The 18,505-nt window shown below is 37.8% G+C and overlaps 1 protein-coding gene across 1 annotated transcript in view; it reads left to right on the forward strand.

The window, feature by feature from the left end:
- Window positions 1-83: 83 nt before the first annotated feature.
- Window positions 84-18,505, forward strand: part of RFC1 (replication factor C subunit 1) — a 42,733-nt gene continuing 24,311 nt past the window's right edge. Inside the window, exons 1-4 of the mRNA XM_080408443.1 lie at window positions 84-224; window positions 6,220-6,348; window positions 8,100-8,175; window positions 10,085-10,204. Of these exons, the coding sequence (XP_080264569.1) occupies window positions 222-224; window positions 6,220-6,348; window positions 8,100-8,175; window positions 10,085-10,204 (328 nt within the window). The 5' untranslated portion in view covers window positions 84-221. The remainder of the gene's footprint in view (window positions 225-6,219; window positions 6,349-8,099; window positions 8,176-10,084; window positions 10,205-18,505) is intronic.

An 18,505-nucleotide genomic window follows, 5' to 3' on the forward strand; every position in this document is an offset into this window, starting at 1 on the left:
GAACACGCGGGCAAAGCCGGGCGGGTGTGCCCACCCCACCCCACCACGGCGGCCGGGCCCAGGACGGCCCCCGCTACCCCCCGCCCTCCCGCGCCGCGCCACCGCCCCGCCCGTCGCGGCTGTGACGGCAGCGCCGCGCGCCGGGCTGCGGGAGTTGGCGCGAAGGCGGGAGGCATGGGGCCGCGGGCGCCGCGCTAGCGAGATACACCGCCGCTGGCAGCATGGTGAGCACCGCCGTTCGCCCCCGGGCGGGGAGGGCGGGGAGCGCTGCGCGGTGTCCCGCCGAGCGGCGGGGCCCGATGGGTGGCTTCCCCGGCGCCTGGCTGCAGCCCCGCGGCCGCCGGAGCCCGGCGCGGCAGGGCCGAGCCGGCGCCCTCTCCCCTGGGGGCGGCCGTGGGTGCGGGGGTCCCGCGCTGCGGCGGAGCGGCAGAGGCCCGCCCGGGCGGGAGCGGCAGAGGCCGCGTGGAGGGCCGCCCGTCCGCCCTGCCGCGCGCCCGCGCCCTTCCCGCCGCTCCCGCCCTGAGGGGCCGCGGCCCGGCGTGCCAGGCGGGCAGGCCCCTGGCCGAGGGGGGCCCGCGGTCGTGCTTGTGCCCGAGGGGGAAGCGTCTGAGCCTCGCCAGCTCCCCCCCGCCGAAACCGGGTGCTGAATTAGACGCAGACTGTGGGCTTGGGGGGGGTGGTGGTGGTGGTGGTGGTGGTGGTGCAGGGGGGAAGGTCAGACGAGCTAACCTCTCTGAACCCAGACTGCTGAAGTGTTAACTCTTCCCTTAATTGCAGTAGCAGCATCCACGTTTCTGCTGCCGACTTGTGCGGTGTGCAATGTTTGCAGGAAAACAACTCAAGGAGGGAAAAAAGAACTTTAAAAGTCTATAAGTAGACACCTGTTTATAATTAAAGAAGGATGTAACCCTCATTAGGTTGTAAAGGGTTCGTAAGTGTAAATAGGTATGTGTTTGTGTGTGCGGTTTCCAAAGGGCTGCTCACTTTCGCAGCCGTTATGAGATGGTAACCCCAGTGCCATCTCTGGCTCAGATCAGTTTGCTCCTACTCGGGTGGAGTTTCTGTTACTTCTGCAGATGTTTTACTGGCTTAACTACAAATGCAGTTCAAAGCCAGTTAGGTTCAACTTTGGTTTTGGACTCTCCCTGGGTTTGACCTTGTTCATGTTTTACACCTGATGCTCAGCAATGATGGGCAATACAATCTGAGTCTTTCACAGCACTGACAGAGGTCTGCCAGCACTAAGAATGCTGAAGCTATTACACCGTGATACTGTCATAATTTGTTAGGAGTGGCGGATGACTTCACATTTACGTACAAGGACAAGTCAGCCTCTCTTATTCCCCTGCCATCACCTCTTTAGAAAACTGATCTTACTGGAAGACTTGCTTCCTCATTTCCCACCTTCCTGGGACAAAGGCTTTCTCCCTCTCTGTAGTCTTCTGAACATTGTGCATCGCGCAGTGTCAGGCACTTTCCTAGAAGAAGAAAGACAGCCATCTTTCTGAGGAGAGAATGAGTTGCCTCAGCCAATTCCCTTTTCAGTGCTGAAGGGAAACGCTGTACAACCATCACCGCTGCAGCTGCCGAGACAGAGGCAAAAATAGTGATGCTAGTAACAGTGTAGCCTGTTCTGTGTATGCAGTGACAGCACAAGCTTCTTGGGTGTTAATATCGTACCCTTTCAGACTTTTTTTTCATGTAGTGCCAGACATAAGTAGCTCCTGTTGGGTTAGTTCTGCAGCAGCATCTCGGCTGCAGATATGTATAGAGTTACACAGTGAACTAATTTGTCCTAGAAGGGATTAATTTTTTTACCTAGATTAGTGGCCTGACCTAGTTCCCAAGCAGAGCGCTATACTGGTACAACTGAGGAATGAATGACTGGGAGTAGGGGCTACTTGAGTTGCCTGTAGCTGAGACAGACACTCAAATGGCTGGAGCTGTAGCAGCAGTTGATGTGTACTTTGAACTGTGATACTACTTGAAAAATACTGTCTGATACCTGTACTGTGGTTATCCAAACGACTATTACTGGTTTCACTGAAGTGATACCCTAAATTTGAGTTTGGTTAGTGCAGTTTTTCTGGACACACATGATGTCAGAGCTGATGTTTGCACAAAACTTGCACTGAAATAGGCAGACTAAATAAATATGATTCTTTTGATGCAAGGAGGCCCTCATGGACACACTTGAGAATACCTAGAAATAAGGTGCATAACTTTATAGTGCAGTCATTGAGCTAGGTTGGTGAAATTCAGTTTTCTATCTTGTATTGTATTTTGAGGTGCAAACTGAATGATATGATAGTATTTTGAAAAATATTCTGCTTTACTGGACATTAGTCTTCTAAAACCACTGTGCCTGTTATGGTTAGGTTGAGATGATTCTTCATCAGAGTGTTGGAGTAGTTAGTCTTTGGTTCAGGATGCTTTTGAAATGGAGGAAAAAACTAGTATGGAGTGATTTTTACTGACATTTGTCATTTACTGACATTTAACTGACATTTTTGAGCTGTGTGTTTACTAATGTCTTCAAAGTCACCATGACAAATGCTTTTAAGAAACCCCTTTGTCCTACCTAACAAACAGGTTTCAGTTTGTATTACTCCCCTCAGTAAAACAGAAATGTTTCAAGAGAAAACATGCAATGTGACATGATTAATTGCTATGGTCTTCTATTACTGCTTAACGTGGAAGATTTGAAGCAGTAGTCAAAACTGGCAAGAACTAGATGGCACAGCCATTACTGAGATCATACAATTCCTAAGGCAGCTCAGCAGAAACCAGTGCACTGTACCTGAACACAGCTTTTTAGGCTGTTCAGATGCCATACATCTATTACCCCCCCTAATTTAGTGAGAGTAATTGGAAATTCTTACTTAGTTCCACCTCTTACTTGGGTGGAACCACTCAAAGTTACATGTCTTCTTGCTGCTGCTCAGGCACCCATGTGGAGCTAAACTAAGACAGCCTTACCTCTTTAGTTTGAGCCTTCTGGGTAAGGAGACTGACCACCTGGGACAGCCAGTATCTCCAGGATACACAGGGCTGGTGACTCCTGTGGTTTTTGGGGGAATGTGCTTCCTGGAAGGAAGCTTGCCAGTGCCTGTCCTCATTTGAATGAGCACAGATAAAAGCTAAACATACGCAGTTTTTCCACCTGGTGAACTCATATATATGGAAGGCATTATATACCGATAATGTGGTCAGTCAGAGTATGTTAAACAGATAAACCCAGAATAGAGGCAAGTCATCCTATCTGGGATCTAAGCTTATATAATACTTTATAAATAGTCTTCAGACTTGAATGGGAATCAGTCTGATAGGTACTTACATTGCTTCATTTCTGCAATTAGTTATGCAATGAATTAAGGATTTATCTGACATCTCTTAATAAATGGCACAAAAAAGTCTGTCTTGTTGTTCTTGGTAAAAGCTTCACTGAAAGATAATTTTATTGTTGCATTGTGGCGTACTTTTTTCCCAAGCAATTCTGAATTCACCATCTGTTACAGTCCAGCAGTGGCTAACAAGGTTACCTTTTCTTCTGAATAGCAGGATAGCTGAAGAAGATTGGAGGATTTATAACTCTGAAGATTAAAGAAGATTGTACATAGTTGTCAATTTTCCTCTGTAGCTTACGGCTGTATAGTTTAGTCACTTAGAAGTAGATGGCTCAATGGGAAATTAAAATTTACTACCCTAATACAAACTTTTATTCAGAAACCTCTAGGTGGCTTGTGTGCTCTGACATTCACAATATTTTCTGAAAAATTCCTTAACACAAGCATGTAACAGCAGAAGCAAAGGAAAAAGCTGCCATTTTTTGAGGACTGAATTGCAGTTTGCATCAAGAGGATAGAATGAGTTGTGTTAACATAGGGAGGCAACGTTGGACTATCTAGTTGCTGTATCACCACAGTATTTTCAAAGAAAAAGTATTTTTATGCATAGTGCGTAAATGGGTAGAAGATGCTGCCTTGAATAAAAACCAACCAACCAAAAAGTTTATTCCCATGTGACCTGTTAATCTAATGAAATACTACCTGCATTATAAAGATAGTAGCAGTTGGCTGTCACTCATTTATTTTAAGTATTTATGAAGTAATTTGGGGGAAGATGGCTTGTAAAATTGACCCTGATTAGATGCTGTTTTTTAAAAGTTTAAAGTGGCAGTTTAGGTCCTCTTTATATCATGTTAATCATAGCAGGGTTTATAGCTATGGCATTCATTTTGTGCATTAAAGGTATTTATGAAGAGCTGACTTGGTATCATGACAACTGATAAGGCAGAAAATAATACTTCACATGTTATAATTTGGGCCTTAGCAGTTCAGGAACTGTGATATTAAAATAGTGGAAGAAGCTGGGGGAGACAGGTCAATTTCATATGTTTTCTTTACTAAGCCTGCATTTCATAAACCAAGATATGATGATATTGCCTTGTGTAAATCTGTTAAAAAAATATATTATTGCATATGGTGTTTGCAGAGATCTCACTTTCTAGTTAACAGTTTTCAGTTAAAATGCTAGAATGAATAGAACATTAACTACTGATCTAAAATTAATTATTCTCCAAATTTTTAAGCTTAAAATTAACAACTATAAAAATGAAAACAAAACTTCAAAGCCACTTTATTTTGCAGTGTTGTAGTAAGCATTTATTTTACTACATAAAAGACTTATTAATCAATTTTTGTTGCCTACATTAACTTAAGCCTAAAAAGAAGTAACAACGATTGAGTGATCAAGTCCACTAATCTGCTTTGACACTTTAAATAGATGCTTTCTTCAAACCTGTTAGCTATCTGCAGTCAGATTTTCAGAGCTTTTATAGTACTGCATTTATATTGTAGGAGTACATGTAAAATAGCAAAGTGTTGAAAAATTATGCCTCAAGGTGTAAATTCCAGAGATGGAAATGGGTGAAGTCTCATTGAGGAAGAATGCTTGCCAGTCTCCCATTGTGCGTTTGCTGAATCTGTATTATATATGCAGGTAAAACAAGTCTAGATTTTTACAGGAAATAACCGTTCTGATTCTTGAAAATTGGTTTAAGCTAAGTATACTAAATTAATCTATAGATGCCGCATTTGCTTGCAAATTACATATTCCATTGATTTTAGGTCTTACAGGCTCTGATAACCTAAATCAAAACCTCCAGGGACCTGATGGGTGAGAGAAAAGGAGTCTGAACCACCCCTTCTTGTCCATCGGAGTTTTATGGAGATTTCTTAAAAATTTACTGCTTTGCTTGTAGGTCCCTGTAGTAATCAGAAACTACACAGATTAACTCTATGATGGGGAATAGCTATCAGCTGGGTAGAATGTAGCCCTGGGCCACACCCTTTACCTCATATATATTTAGGCCACATGGAATAACTTTCTCTAAAATGGCTGCTACCCCTGGAGGTAGTGATATTGAGCAGGTACATGTTTTTTTGGATGTCTTTAATAAAACTGTAATACTAGCTTTTTTTCAACAGAAGTTAGGTTTTGGTTTTCTATATATGGTAGTGCTTTTTTAAAAAAAATTTTGAAGTTTCAGCTGCTGATTTTATGTATTTAGAAAGCTTTTTATGGTTGTACTGTAGTTTTATAATAAAATAAGTTTACAGAATAGACCTTTTGGAGCTCTTTGTATTATATTCTTTCTCTTTGTTTAAATTTTAATCTGTTTTTTTGCTGGTTAACTTTTTTAGTGAGATGAGAGTTACTGTCTTAAACTTAGAAGCAGGTGGAGGATACAATATGTCCTGCTACATGACTGTGTCTAGTTCCTGGTGTTTTTCTGTCTTTTTACATTGGACCCTACCTCATAGCTGAGTTGATAGTTTTCACTATAAAAATATTTTGGGTTAGATTTGTGATGATTAATTGGAAAAAAAAAGAATTCTAGTTATGTATCTGTGTTAAGTCATATTTCTTAGTTAGTGGAAGTTTGTTTTCAAGCACATGTTGGTGAAAATGCCCAGCTGAGGGAGAAAACCTTTGTTTTCATGATTCAAAGACAAGAGAAAGATGGTGTGGTGTCTGAGCAGCTATGTTTAGCTAGCTGGGCTTTGTTTTCTTAATTGTAAACAAAATGTCAATATCAAGAAATACTATAATGGAGCTGTTAAGAAAGTAACTTAAGTGCATTGGTGTTTTGTAGCGTGAAACTTCTAAGAGCTATCTCAGTCCAAAAAATTATAAATCTGCTTTCCCTTTTACTAGGATATCCGGAAATTCTTTGGCGTTGTACCTCCTGGAAAGCGACAAGAATGTGAGACTCTGAAAAAGAGTGAAAAAATTAAAAATGGTGAAGGACCTTCCAGTGGGAAGAAAAGGGAAAAAGAGTCTAAGGTTAGTTTTGTTTTTCTTATATCCGAAATGCTTGGTTTCCCCGATATAGGATTGTTCGTGTATTTAAGATTCTTTGAAGTCATAGACTGTTTTTTGAGTGTATGAGAAGCACTATATGACAGTTGTTTCTACAGGCATGGAAGGAAACTACCACTTAATATTAACTTCTAGCAGCAAAACTTTATAGGTGGTGAAGAAAATTACTGTTATTAAAAATACTTGGGTTGTAGGGCAAATCAGAGGTAGGTAGAAGTTGTTATGGTTAGGCGCTAATGTGGGAACAGTCTGATGTATTTGAAGTTATTTTAGCTGTAGCCCACAACTCTCTTAAGTAGCTCTGCTTATCTAACTTTTCATTTAATTAAGATTGAGGGCTATATACAGTAGATGTAGGCATATCATAAAGATGTCATGCTTTAAAGTAAGGTAAAGTCTGTGTTGCAGGTGCCCTCTGACCAGTTTTTTAACCAGGTGTTTTAACACCTGTGGGGGAAACATTAACACTGTCTTTTTTTGGACAGGATCACTTATGTAGACCCATTGCAAAGACCAAATTTTTACAAATGACAGGTTAAAATTAGATAGGGTTCTAGTCTCAGAGTACTTTGCATGTTAGTCATCTGAACCGTATAAAAAAGAAAGGAGTGGCTAAAGAGCTTTAAAATCACTTGCAGAATGGAAGGATTTCTAATAGGGTGGAATGTCTAAAGTGAAGCATCACAATCAAGAAGAAAAATGTTACTTAAATATTTTGGCTGTATAATTTTGTTGTTTCAATGTGAAAATAAAGTATCATTCAGTGGAACTGAAAGACGTAATTGTTAATCTTGTGTGACCTATTATTTCTACTCTGCAATTCTCAAAATCCTCAAATATGAAGGATTTAACAGGTTTAAGATTAGAATTGAATGTAGATTATAAAATTTGTAGTTATGTTTAACTAGAAATGTATTTTTAGCAGCATTTACAGCTGCCCATGGCTACAAAATAAGCATAGTTGGTAGTTTGGTAGGCCAGGAAGCTTCCTATCTGTGCAGCTTGTGATTTTTCTAAATATTTAAAACTTATATATATATTCACTTTTTTTCAGTTTATGTATTACCTTGAGACAGTTTAATGCTAGCTGCTCCTAGGTGGAGCACGTTTGTCAACTGTGACCAGTGGTGCAGTCTCTTAAAGTTGCACTGCTTAACAAATGAGAGAAGCTGCAAGCAACCAGGACGCTGAATAGAAAATCAATCTAGCTTCAGCTGTTGTGTGTGGGTTTTTTCGTTTTTCAATTGGCTATATTTTTACTCTGAAGTTGCGTCAAATTCTGGTGGTTACAGCCAAGCCACATCCAGAACAAAACCAAAAGTGAAAGCTGGATTCCATACAAGTGATTTATTAGCCTGTATGATCACTATTTCTGGTCATCATGCAGGTTCTTTTTTGGATTAAAAGTTGGAAATGCTTGAAAATCTGTTTGATTTACTTTTAATTGGCATTAAACTTGAATATTTATTCTCAACATAATCATCTATGGCTTGCTTGGGGCATGTTTAACTTACTGCTGCAGTTTCTTCCTATTTCTTCTGCCCTGCACCTTTCCCATTCCCACTCACGAGTTAGCACAGGACTTTGTAAATGTAATATTGGGAAATAAATAATTTCTGTTACAATTTGTTTGAAGCTTACAAAGTTGAATGTGCAACTGAGTAAAAGCTGGTAGGACCTGTTTACTAGTTGAATTAATGGACTGTTACTTTTAGGTAAATAATTCATCCAGTGAAGATGATTCCAAACGAAAGCGGACAAACAAGAAAAAAAGAATAATCTACGATTCAGGTAGTGTTCATGGTTGTTTCTGAATGCTTCTTTGCATCAGGGTTCGAGGTGGATTAAGTAAATGGTGCATCAGAAAGACAGCTGTCGTTGGTTTGTGGTGTATGGGTTTTTTTTGTAAATGCAGTTAAAAACATTTTGTCACAGTAATTATTGCTGGATAGCTATTTTCGATTAATAAGAGTGCAGCGTGTGCCATGTGTGTAATATACAGTAGGAAGTAACTTTCAACAAAATAACTTAAACAAAAGTTCAGATAGCAATTTCTATCAAAACTCCAGAACTTGATGTTTTTTGTTTGTTTTGTTTTTGTTTTTTTTTCTTGTTTTTTTATGAAAACATATATAAATTGTGGGGAGTTTTAGGTTTCCAGTTCTGTTAGGGATAAGTAACATCCAGTACTGGGTACAGGAGGCTGATCATACACTATAATACAACGTTCTTCTGCATTGTGTGAACATAACCAAGAGATTTGTTTTAAAAAGCAAACTTGTGTTTCCATATGTGTCTTTCTCTATTAAAAAAATCTAGTATTTGTTCATCCCATAGTTTTAAATTTACAGTATGGAACACAGAGAATATAACTTCAAAGTACTGCCATCGCATTCTAAAAATATTCTTTGGAGTATTATAATAAGAGGAGATCCATTTTATAGCACTTAATACCTTTAAAAACCCCAAACAAACAAAAAGCACCCCACCCCCAAACAAAAAACCTCCACCCAAGCCCTTGCCTGTGAAGTTTGTTTAATTTAAAAGCTTGGAATTTCCAGTTTAATCTTTCTGAGCTGTTATGTCACTTAAACCCTCTTTGATTGGATTCCGAGTCTTGAATAGTTGTTGTGGAACTGTAGAAAAGATTGGAGGAGTTTCTATGATTTTTGACTCCTGCTGAAGACTTCAGCTTGAATTTTTAGAGCAGTTTTAACAGTAGGGGATTGCTTCTCTTGTAGAAGAAAAATGATCACACAAACATCTTTCAGAATAATGCTATTGTGTAAAGAAAAATGTGTTCAAACCTTAAACTGTTCTGTAAAAAGTTCCTATATGGCAGTGAGGAACAGCAGTAGAAATTTTGCTGCATTAAAAGTTGAGAGTGCAAAAGTAATATGTAACTCGACTGCTACCTTTAAACTGTTGATACTGTCTGGAGATTTTGCAAATTCTAGCCCTTTAGTAGGGGGAGAAGAAAAGAGGAACTAGTGCTCTAAGTTCTTGAAGATGAAAAAGTGTGTCTGTCTTGTCTTTTGGCAGGGAGGGTGGCGACGCAGACAGACAAGGTGGGGATAGGATGAAACTTGAGTCAGTTGACCATAACTCTTCTCTTCTTTTTCTTTTTTTAAAAAATATATTTATTAGTGTTTATCATGGGAAACTAGGCTGTCAGGGTAGCCCTCTCTTCCACTTGTTAGTTATCTCAGCTTCCTCAGTTTGCCCTGCTTACTCGTTTGGATCTTGGGGTACATAATCCACAGTGGTGTAAGTATACCAGTATAGTATAATACAATACCATATAAATTCAATCAGGCTAATGATTTTTGGACTTTTGTAGTCATTTGTGTGTGGTTTTGTTTTTCTTAGTAATCTGTGGTTCTCTTGACAGTTACGTTCCTTTTTGGAAAGGTTTTTATACAGGCATAGCAGTTCTTGGAATACGTACCAAAGTATTTCTTGTTATGTAAACAAAAACTGCTGTCTGGACTGGCGTTCTGACCAAATTTTCATTTACTTGTTTATATGCTGGAATAAATGATGGCTAGGCTATTAGCTGAGGGTGAAAAACAAAGCTGTGCTCTTTTTCTCACTTAGTTGAATATATGTGAACACATGTTAACTGATGTTACGTCATCTGTTACTTAAAGCCTGTATGTATGTGGAGAAAATCTACATTTATGTTGTGGTCAAAATGCAGATTCAGAAGAGGAGATACAGCCAGTAAAAAAACCCAAGCAGACATCTGAGAAAAAACCAGCTCCTTCAAAACTTGGTAAAGTTCTAAAGCGGGATCCTGTTGCTTACATTTCAGAAACAGGTAATGGAAGAAATACATCATTACATGTTCAGCTCTAGCGGGGTGGATTATGTTACAAATGGCATGGATCGTTTCACTGATACACTCTTAAATGTGACCATAAAACATAATATAGAGGAAGGCAAATTATGTTCTCTTGAAAAAGCTAACCAAAGGCGCTTCAGAAGTTTAGCCTCAACTACTGTAAAGTCAGGAGCAGGGTAAAACTGTGATGATGTTGGGTAGTGGCTAAGGTTGATTTAAATAAGCATGTAATTTTATCACCTAACACTTCCCTGCTTAAGAATGTTCCATAGATTCAGGGGAAGGAGTTAAGGAATTATTTTTAATGTAGTTAAACTGCTCACTATCACACTTCATGATATGGCTGTTGGTTACCATAAATAGGTTTGAAAACCTAGATTTTTATTTCATTTGGTATGTGACTTTCCCTGTCTTTAATCTCTGCCTAATAGCATTGGTGACTTACACCTTGTATATACTATACTATACCATAGTTCTCAGTCTTGGATTTCAGCTTTCTAAATTCTGCAGTTATTTTTGCTCTTGGGGAAAGGAGTGAGTGTAATTAATCATTCTTGATCATTTTCAAGTCCTTTGTAGCCTTCTGAAAAAGTTGTGACAGTGGTTAAGTGCCAAGTTTTCAGTAGTTTTTTTTTAGATTTAGTCTCTTCTTTATAGAAGCTGTGTAGTTAAACTAAACCCACAATTTCAAGTCAAGTCATAAGTACCATTCAACTGAACAGATAAAGGCAAATTCTATCAGTTTGATTGAAGAGTCTTATGTGTTAACTTGTTTTCATTGTTTGCATGGTTGTTATTTCTTAGTGTTGCTTTTTGTGTGATTATTGACCTTGATGCTCTCAGGAGGAGTTTGACTGTAAATTGACAGGAGATGTTTGTCTGCTGTTATGGAAACTTTATCGTGCAGAATTTTCATTAAACATATTTCCTTCCCAGCTCCAAAACAAAACACTGGTAATGATTTTCCCGTTGGCTCCCTTTCCCCCTGTTCTTATTTCTATTGTGAAGCAGTTTTGTTTCCAATTACTTTGCGTTACGCTATTGTGCATTTTCCTCCACTGAATTTGAGATGTTATGGAAAAGCTTCAGTGGCTACTGTTGTTTGATAAGTGAACATCAGTTTATGTAGACTCAGTCTTAGTTGTGAATCAAGCATCTGTAAAGGTATGCCACCAGCATAGGGGAAAATACTCAGGTTTTGTGAATTCTGTAAAAAAGCAAAAACAACAACAAAAACTGTGAGAAAGCTGAACAGAGCTAGTATTTAGCTTAATGTTTTAGTATGTCTTGAAGATGGACTTTAACATTTCTGCCATCCGAGAACAGTTGGCTGAATGTGTATGTGCATTCCTTTTGTTACGTAGAGTTGTGTGGGTCTTAAATGCACTTGAAATACATGGGAGTGCTTGCAACTTCAGGTCTGCTTTTACTACTGGTTGTTCTCTTATTCCATCTTAATTAAGACATTTGTTAGTGGCATGTAAGCAAAAATTAAGATTACATGTGGGCAGGAAGAATTGACTTTTTCTGAGGACAGAACAAATTTGATTCCCGACTTACTGAATGGCATAGATTGGAAGTATCTTAAATTTGACTCAATTTGATAAGTTAGAAGTTTTTTAATTGATCTGCTGCTCAGAGCTGATAGCTTCCCAACGTAAATCTTTTGTCGTGTTAGGTCCACTCTTTTCCAATTTGCTTTTAAAATAGAAAGGTCTCTTTCTCCAGTAGATCTATTGTAATTTCACATTGATGTGTCGTAATGCAGCTAAACTTTGTATTGGATATAGGTTACCATACTCTGATTATCTGTGCAACACAGGCTGTAGAATTTCTTGAGAGTTGTACTACTAGGTGGACACATTTTGCAAAGCTGGTACTTCTAGTTTGTGATGTGTCTCTCTTTGCTTGCTATTATTTAGGCCTGCAGTGGGAAAGACTTTTTTTGTCAGTTGCTGCTGTGGTTAGATGGACTTACCTACATCTGGTCTGAGTTGAGCTGAGGCTGTCTTCTGCATTTGTCTTCTGAGTCCAGGTCTTCTGTATTTGTCTTCTAGAGTTCTTCTGACTAGCTGCAATACTTCCCCTATATGGATTCTTAGAAATTGTGCTAAAATTAACAGACTTGAATCCAAATCTATTTTGATAAAACATGTTTTTATGTGTTAGAATTCCAAGAGTTCTTCCATGATCTTTTGGGATACGTATTTTGGAAAAGTGAACGCAGTCCCTGGGCATAGTATTTTTTGATAAGATCGTGGCTGAACATAAACATTGCCTCCCTATAATCATACCACGCATTTTTAAAACAAAAAAAAAAAAGGACTGTTTGCTGCATTATCCCGTTAGCCAGTTGAGCCACACTTGTTTTTCTATACATTATTCCTTCTCAGGCTCTTCTCAGAATCATTGTTTCTAAGGCTGATTGTGCTTATTTTACTTGTCCTAGGTATTTGACCTGGTACTGAGCTGTATCATGTCATATATTGAAATGAGCTCATTTTTCCAGAGTACCCTGAACACTTTAACTTCTGTGTCCTTTTACTCAAAACTTAGTTTCCTTTGACAGTTTTGCCAACGATTCTTCCTAATCAAAAGGATCTTCAATAGCATTGATTCCAGAGTAGATAAACTGTCAGATGCCTGGAGAATAAACGTATTTAGGTTTATTATGCAATTCAGGATGGTGTAATCAAGTTTTTCTGCATAGGATACCATGGGAACGCTAGTCAAGGTTACTGGTGAAATCCCTGAAAACCACAGCTCAAGGTTACTCTTATCTAAAGAGTGTTAAGTACACATTGACTAAATAGTTTATGACTAGAACAATGCCTTTATAACCTTGAGGCTTAATGTGTGAAATTTGTTTATGTTTTATCTATAAATAGCTTTTTCAGCTTCTTGGAGCTGTCAAGGTATTGGTACAGCTATTGGCTTGAGAGAAACATGTTTTGCAAGAATAGAAATATAGAAATAGTAGGTAGAAAGGATCCTTATGAAATTTGTAGGCATTTGTACTTTTCTTGTTTTCACTGTTAATACAGCTGAAAACTTAAAATCAAGAATAAGCTTGCTGGACTAGCTCAAAAGTCAGCATCTCATTCTCCTGTCTTTGGGAATATTTTAAATGCAAAAAAATACAGCAAGAATAGTTGCTGTTTGTAATTCTGTAAGAAATAATTTGTTACTATTGAACCAAATTTAATGTAAATGTTCAGTGACTGCCGAAGATAAAATGAAGTTATTCTAGTGTGTAACAAGGGGGAAAAAAAACCCTTTTTTGTTGTAAGAACAGTCTTAGTGGATTGGGGAAAAAACTCGTGTTTGTTGTACTTGTTAAAATAACACTTTTTTTGACTGTTTAATGAAGTATGGAACCTTGAGCTTTGTTGGTAGAAGATGACCTGTTACGATGTGTTGAACCTAATCTGGTTTCATCACAGGTGGTTATTTGGCAGGAGTTATGACCTCACTTTTTTAGTGAATACTTAATCTTTCATATACATTGTGCAGAGCTAAGTATGCATATGTAGTAATCTCCTTAATTGCTTGAATATTGCAAAATACAACTTCTCTTTATAAAAAAAGAAGCCTTCTTCTAGTGATAGGCTAAACTCTATTTGTAAAGCTAGAAAAACTAAAGTGATAGAAACTGAGTAGGTTTGTGGGTTACTGGAAAATTATTCCTTGAGAGTTTAGGAGACAGGATGGGAAGAATAACTTGTCGATGTACTTGCTGAATATAGATTCTTTTAATACAGAGAATGCTGGGAGGCATGGGGATGAACATGAAAAAAAACCCCAAAACCCATAGCAAAAAAAAATCGGAGTGCAAAATGTCCCCACACCCAAACACTGGTTCAATTGAACAGCGGAGCATCAGTCAATAAGCATGTTTTACACTGAAACTTTTCATAGAGGAATGAAAAATCGTGATTGATACTTCCTGGGCAATATTAGCATTGTATATATCTATGAAAATTGCTATACTTATGCAAAAATGCATGAAGGTGACAAATGGTGCTCTTTGTACCAACTTTCCTCTAAAATGTTTTGTGAAAGGTCAGTTGGGAATACGTATTGAACTATGGGAGTTTGTCTTGACATGCACTTGAGTAATGAGTATAGGTTCTGGCAGAAACCCTGTGAAGAAGCAGGGACTAGTGTTGCAGAGGGATACATGAAGGGTATTTAGGAGGGAGCCCCATTGAAGGTAACTTGGTTAAGTTTGTGAATACAAACATAACAGTCCTGTAATAGTAAATGTGCTGCTGTACTCGAAGTCTGAAGTGGTGTGAGGAGTGTTGTATAAACATAGTAAATGTGCAATAGTATCTGGACTTGCCTCCCTGAATAGGGAAGTAAGTGGAAACCAGAGGTGTGGATAAAGTGAAATTTAGTCTTACTCTTAGAGGTGATCTTTTTTCTTTTCTTTGGAGAATCTAGGATAACAATATTGAGAAAGAAATGTGGTAATAAAAATAATTTAATAAAAAATTAATGGGATTCATTTATCAGAAGACAGTGATTACTTTGTCAGCCAGTATTTCAAACATGGCAGGACATGAAATACTTGTTACAGTTTAAACTCTGTAACAGTTGCTGTTAAATTTTAAGTTTTTAATAATGGGCAGGTTGTTGCACTTAGTTTTACAAGTACATGATCATCTTTTAGAGGTATGTTAAAAGATGTTCTGGTCAAGCAGCTGCCTAGCTGTAGTACTGTGCTGTTCTCTTGATATATGTGGATTGCAAAATGATTGTTTTAATTGTAAATTTCTTTTGAGGAAGCTTTGGAAAAACTTCCCTATATACTTCATGTTTGTTTCTTGTTTAAAGAATGGCTTCTTTGTGAAAGCTGTTGATTCTGTGGGCTACTTCCAATATTTTAAAACCCAAACTATTTTTTAATCTGTTCAGAAAAGGAGTTTGGTTGCTTTTCAAATGATTTTTTTTTTATAGAACTGTCAGTGTTAGGGTTATTAATGTGTATTGATTTTAATGGAAAATATAATGGCATAAAATACCATTCTATAAAAAAAAGTGTAGCAGACTAGACGTGAGCCTCTTAAAAAGAGGCATTGACAGCTCCGTGTGCTGTTACTCTACAAATTTAAGATGAAATGAATAATTTTGCCTTTTAATTTGGATGCTGGAATTAATGCATTTTGCATTTTAATCCCTTTCTTCCTCTGAAAAGCAGTATGAAGTGAATTCTCCTTTTTCTGGTAGCTGAATGCAGAGGTTACCTTGGCTAAGTGTAGTAGGTTTATTTTAAATTAAGGAACTGAGACGGCATCCTTACTCCAGTGTTAATTTGATAGCCTGATAGTTCTGTGGAGATGCCTATCTTGCAAGCCTTATACTCTTCCATGGCTGCAACAAGCACTTTTATTGGGCTTTATTTCCCTTTCGTGTTTCAGTTGAATTTTTGCATGCTTCTAATAGTACAATGAAAAAATCATCCTCCTTGCTGTGAACTAGCAGTGAATTGCACAAATGCAAACTGTTTTTCTTTTATTACACAAATACAGGGAAGTATGCACATGTTGTAAATATACTTAAGTACCTTGAGTCTTTACATTTTGCATTTTGTGGTACTTAATTCTGTGTTTTCAGTGTCGTGTGCCTAATCTTTGATGTTGTTCATCTTTGGTATTTTCCAGCTGAGCCCCGACTTTGTTTCTCTCATGCTGATACTTTGTTTGGCTCCTTATGCCATCAGTGTGGTGAAACACAGAGGACTGTTTTGCTGGATATTTACGTGCGCGTCAGAGCAAGGTGTTCTTAATGGTTGTAGCAGTGTAGATAGTACAGGGAAGTAGAAACAGATCTCAACAGGAGAACATTTAGAATAGTACCATGGAAATCGTAGTGTAAGGAACAGCCTTTTCCTTCTCAATCAATTAATGTCTGTTTTCCTTTCCATCTCCAGCATGAGTTGTGAACCCAGATGAGGATTAGGTTGATTTATTTTTTAATACTTAACCAGATTTTAATATTTAGTCCTGTAAGTGCACATGAATCTTGTTTCTTCTGTGCTGCATGTCCTACATAAGACAGCATGTTTTTAAGGTAGGACCTAAGATCGTAACACAGAGATAGTGCTTAATGTTTGGAGTAAAACTTTATAAAAATACTGACTCATGCAGATTGTTTCTTTTGACAAAGTTGTGCAGTTGAAAAATCAATGCATTGTTCTTTACTAAATCAGTAATTCATATACTGTTGTTGCAGCCATTTAAGTGGTATGGTTGCAATTAACTTATTTCCAGGTAGCTTTGGTGGTTTTATTGATTTGGAGTTTTTTTCCATATACCAGTTAGGGTTCAGAGTTCACATTAATGTATTGGGGGCTTTTTTAGTGATATAGGTATTACGTGGTGCACCTATAATGTTGTAACTTGCTTTGTAATTTTCAGTAGCTAAAAATTTATGATGTAGGAGACTTTTTTTTTTAATAGGTTCCTTGCAGGTTTTTAATTACTTGCTCAAAGCATGTGAAAATGGGTGGCAAATTTTTGCACTTAAATATGTACAGTGTTTTCAGAAGACAAAAAGAATTTCAAAAGTTCTTGCTGTTCATGTTGTTTGCTGTAGAGCCTCTGCACTTAAATTTTTTTTTTACTGCCTGCACAAAAGACCTTTGCTTAGAAATACCATAAGCTTATTTTAACCATTCAGTGTATTGCATTTAAATGATAAAATCGGGCAGTTGATGTTTCCTAGTTCCCACTTTTCTGTATGAACTTTCTGTGACTGTAATGCTTCATTTTCATTTATTTGTTTTGAATTTTTGTGGGATTGGGGAATGAATGAAGTATAGCAGTCGTTGAAGATACTCTCTTCTTTGGACCTTCTGATACATCATTTCACTACCGACTTCTCTCAGTTCCTTTGTAATGCACATACATTCATTGTTCCTTTTTGTAGTTCTTATTACTGGGTTGAGTGAGAGTTAAATTTCCTGTAATTACACTGTTAGGCATTAAAGTTTCAATTTTTCTGTATGTAAAGCTGTTTTTAAGGCCATTGTTAAAAATACACAAACTAGCAAAATTCGTTTTAGACTTCCCGGTATCTCTTAGAATGTGTACAATTCTCTGCTTTACCCAGTCCCATTAACTTGGAATAAAACTGTTTAACATGAAAGCAGTGTGTTAAGGAAACAACAGAACCTGTTTTATTTAGACCATAGTACTGAAAGTGATCTTTCATGACTTCAGGTGTAGATCCTTTGAACAATTACCCAATTTTTAAAATGCAGTTATGTTAAAACATTGTGGAGTTATAATGTAAAATAGAAAAATATTTCCCAGTGCTTATGCAATGATGACTTACAGAAGTTGTGGTCTCATACATATGATTTGACATAAAATGTTAGTAAGTGTCAAGAAACTTTCTATTCAAGACTTAGTTTTGCATTTTATCAGTAATACTACAGTTCACTGTTTTGCACAGTTTAAAAAACCTCCGTATGAAAGACTCTGATCACATGGTTCTTTTTTTTTTAACTGAAGGCTTTCAGATTTTTTGAAAAATCTTATAAAAACCCTCCAAATGTGCTGTATGTCTTGGTTGCTTTTTTGATAAGTCTAAGTGCAAGTTTTTAAAGGTCTGCTTAACAGAGAGTGTTGTGACTTACATTTCTTGAAATAGTGCATCATTAACCTCATACTTTTGTAAGTTGCTTTTTTAAAAGCAAAATAGAATTATCTCCCCTTAGGTAACCCCAAACCAAAATAAAAAGGTTCCATGCTGTTATGAAAATATAATGCTTACCAGAACCATTTCAGTTTTACTCTTTTGAAATAATTTACATCTATTTGGCTTTTTCCATTATCAGAGAGTTTATATTTTCTTGAATTGGACTGTCTTGTTTTGTTTATCACTTGTAAGTTCTCTGACGCTTTTATCATAGCTGATACAGATTGTCATGTTACCAATAAATCAAACATGAATGTAATGTTTTGATGTCACTTGACAAGTTCATTCTTTGGAATAGTGGTTCTTAAAACTGTAGCTGTATTAGCTCAAGAAGTTGCTGTTTTCCTCTGCCTATTCCTTTCTGCTTGCTGGATGTCTTCCCCCCTGTCCCCCCCCCCCCGCCCCCTTTCCTCCTTTCACATCTCCATACCAAGCTGCTTCAGTAACTGGTCCTGACTCAGTTATTCTGCTGGATTGGTTTAAAATGTAAAAGAGGATATTCCCACCCGCTGGCTAGTTAATTTTGTATGAAACAGAACGTTGTGTTCTGAGTGGCTCACTAAGTCTCAG

Source organism: Falco punctatus, assembly GCF_963210335.1.
Source record: "Falco punctatus genome assembly, chromosome: 1".
Lineage (NCBI taxonomy): Eukaryota > Metazoa > Chordata > Aves > Falconiformes > Falconidae > Falco > Falco punctatus.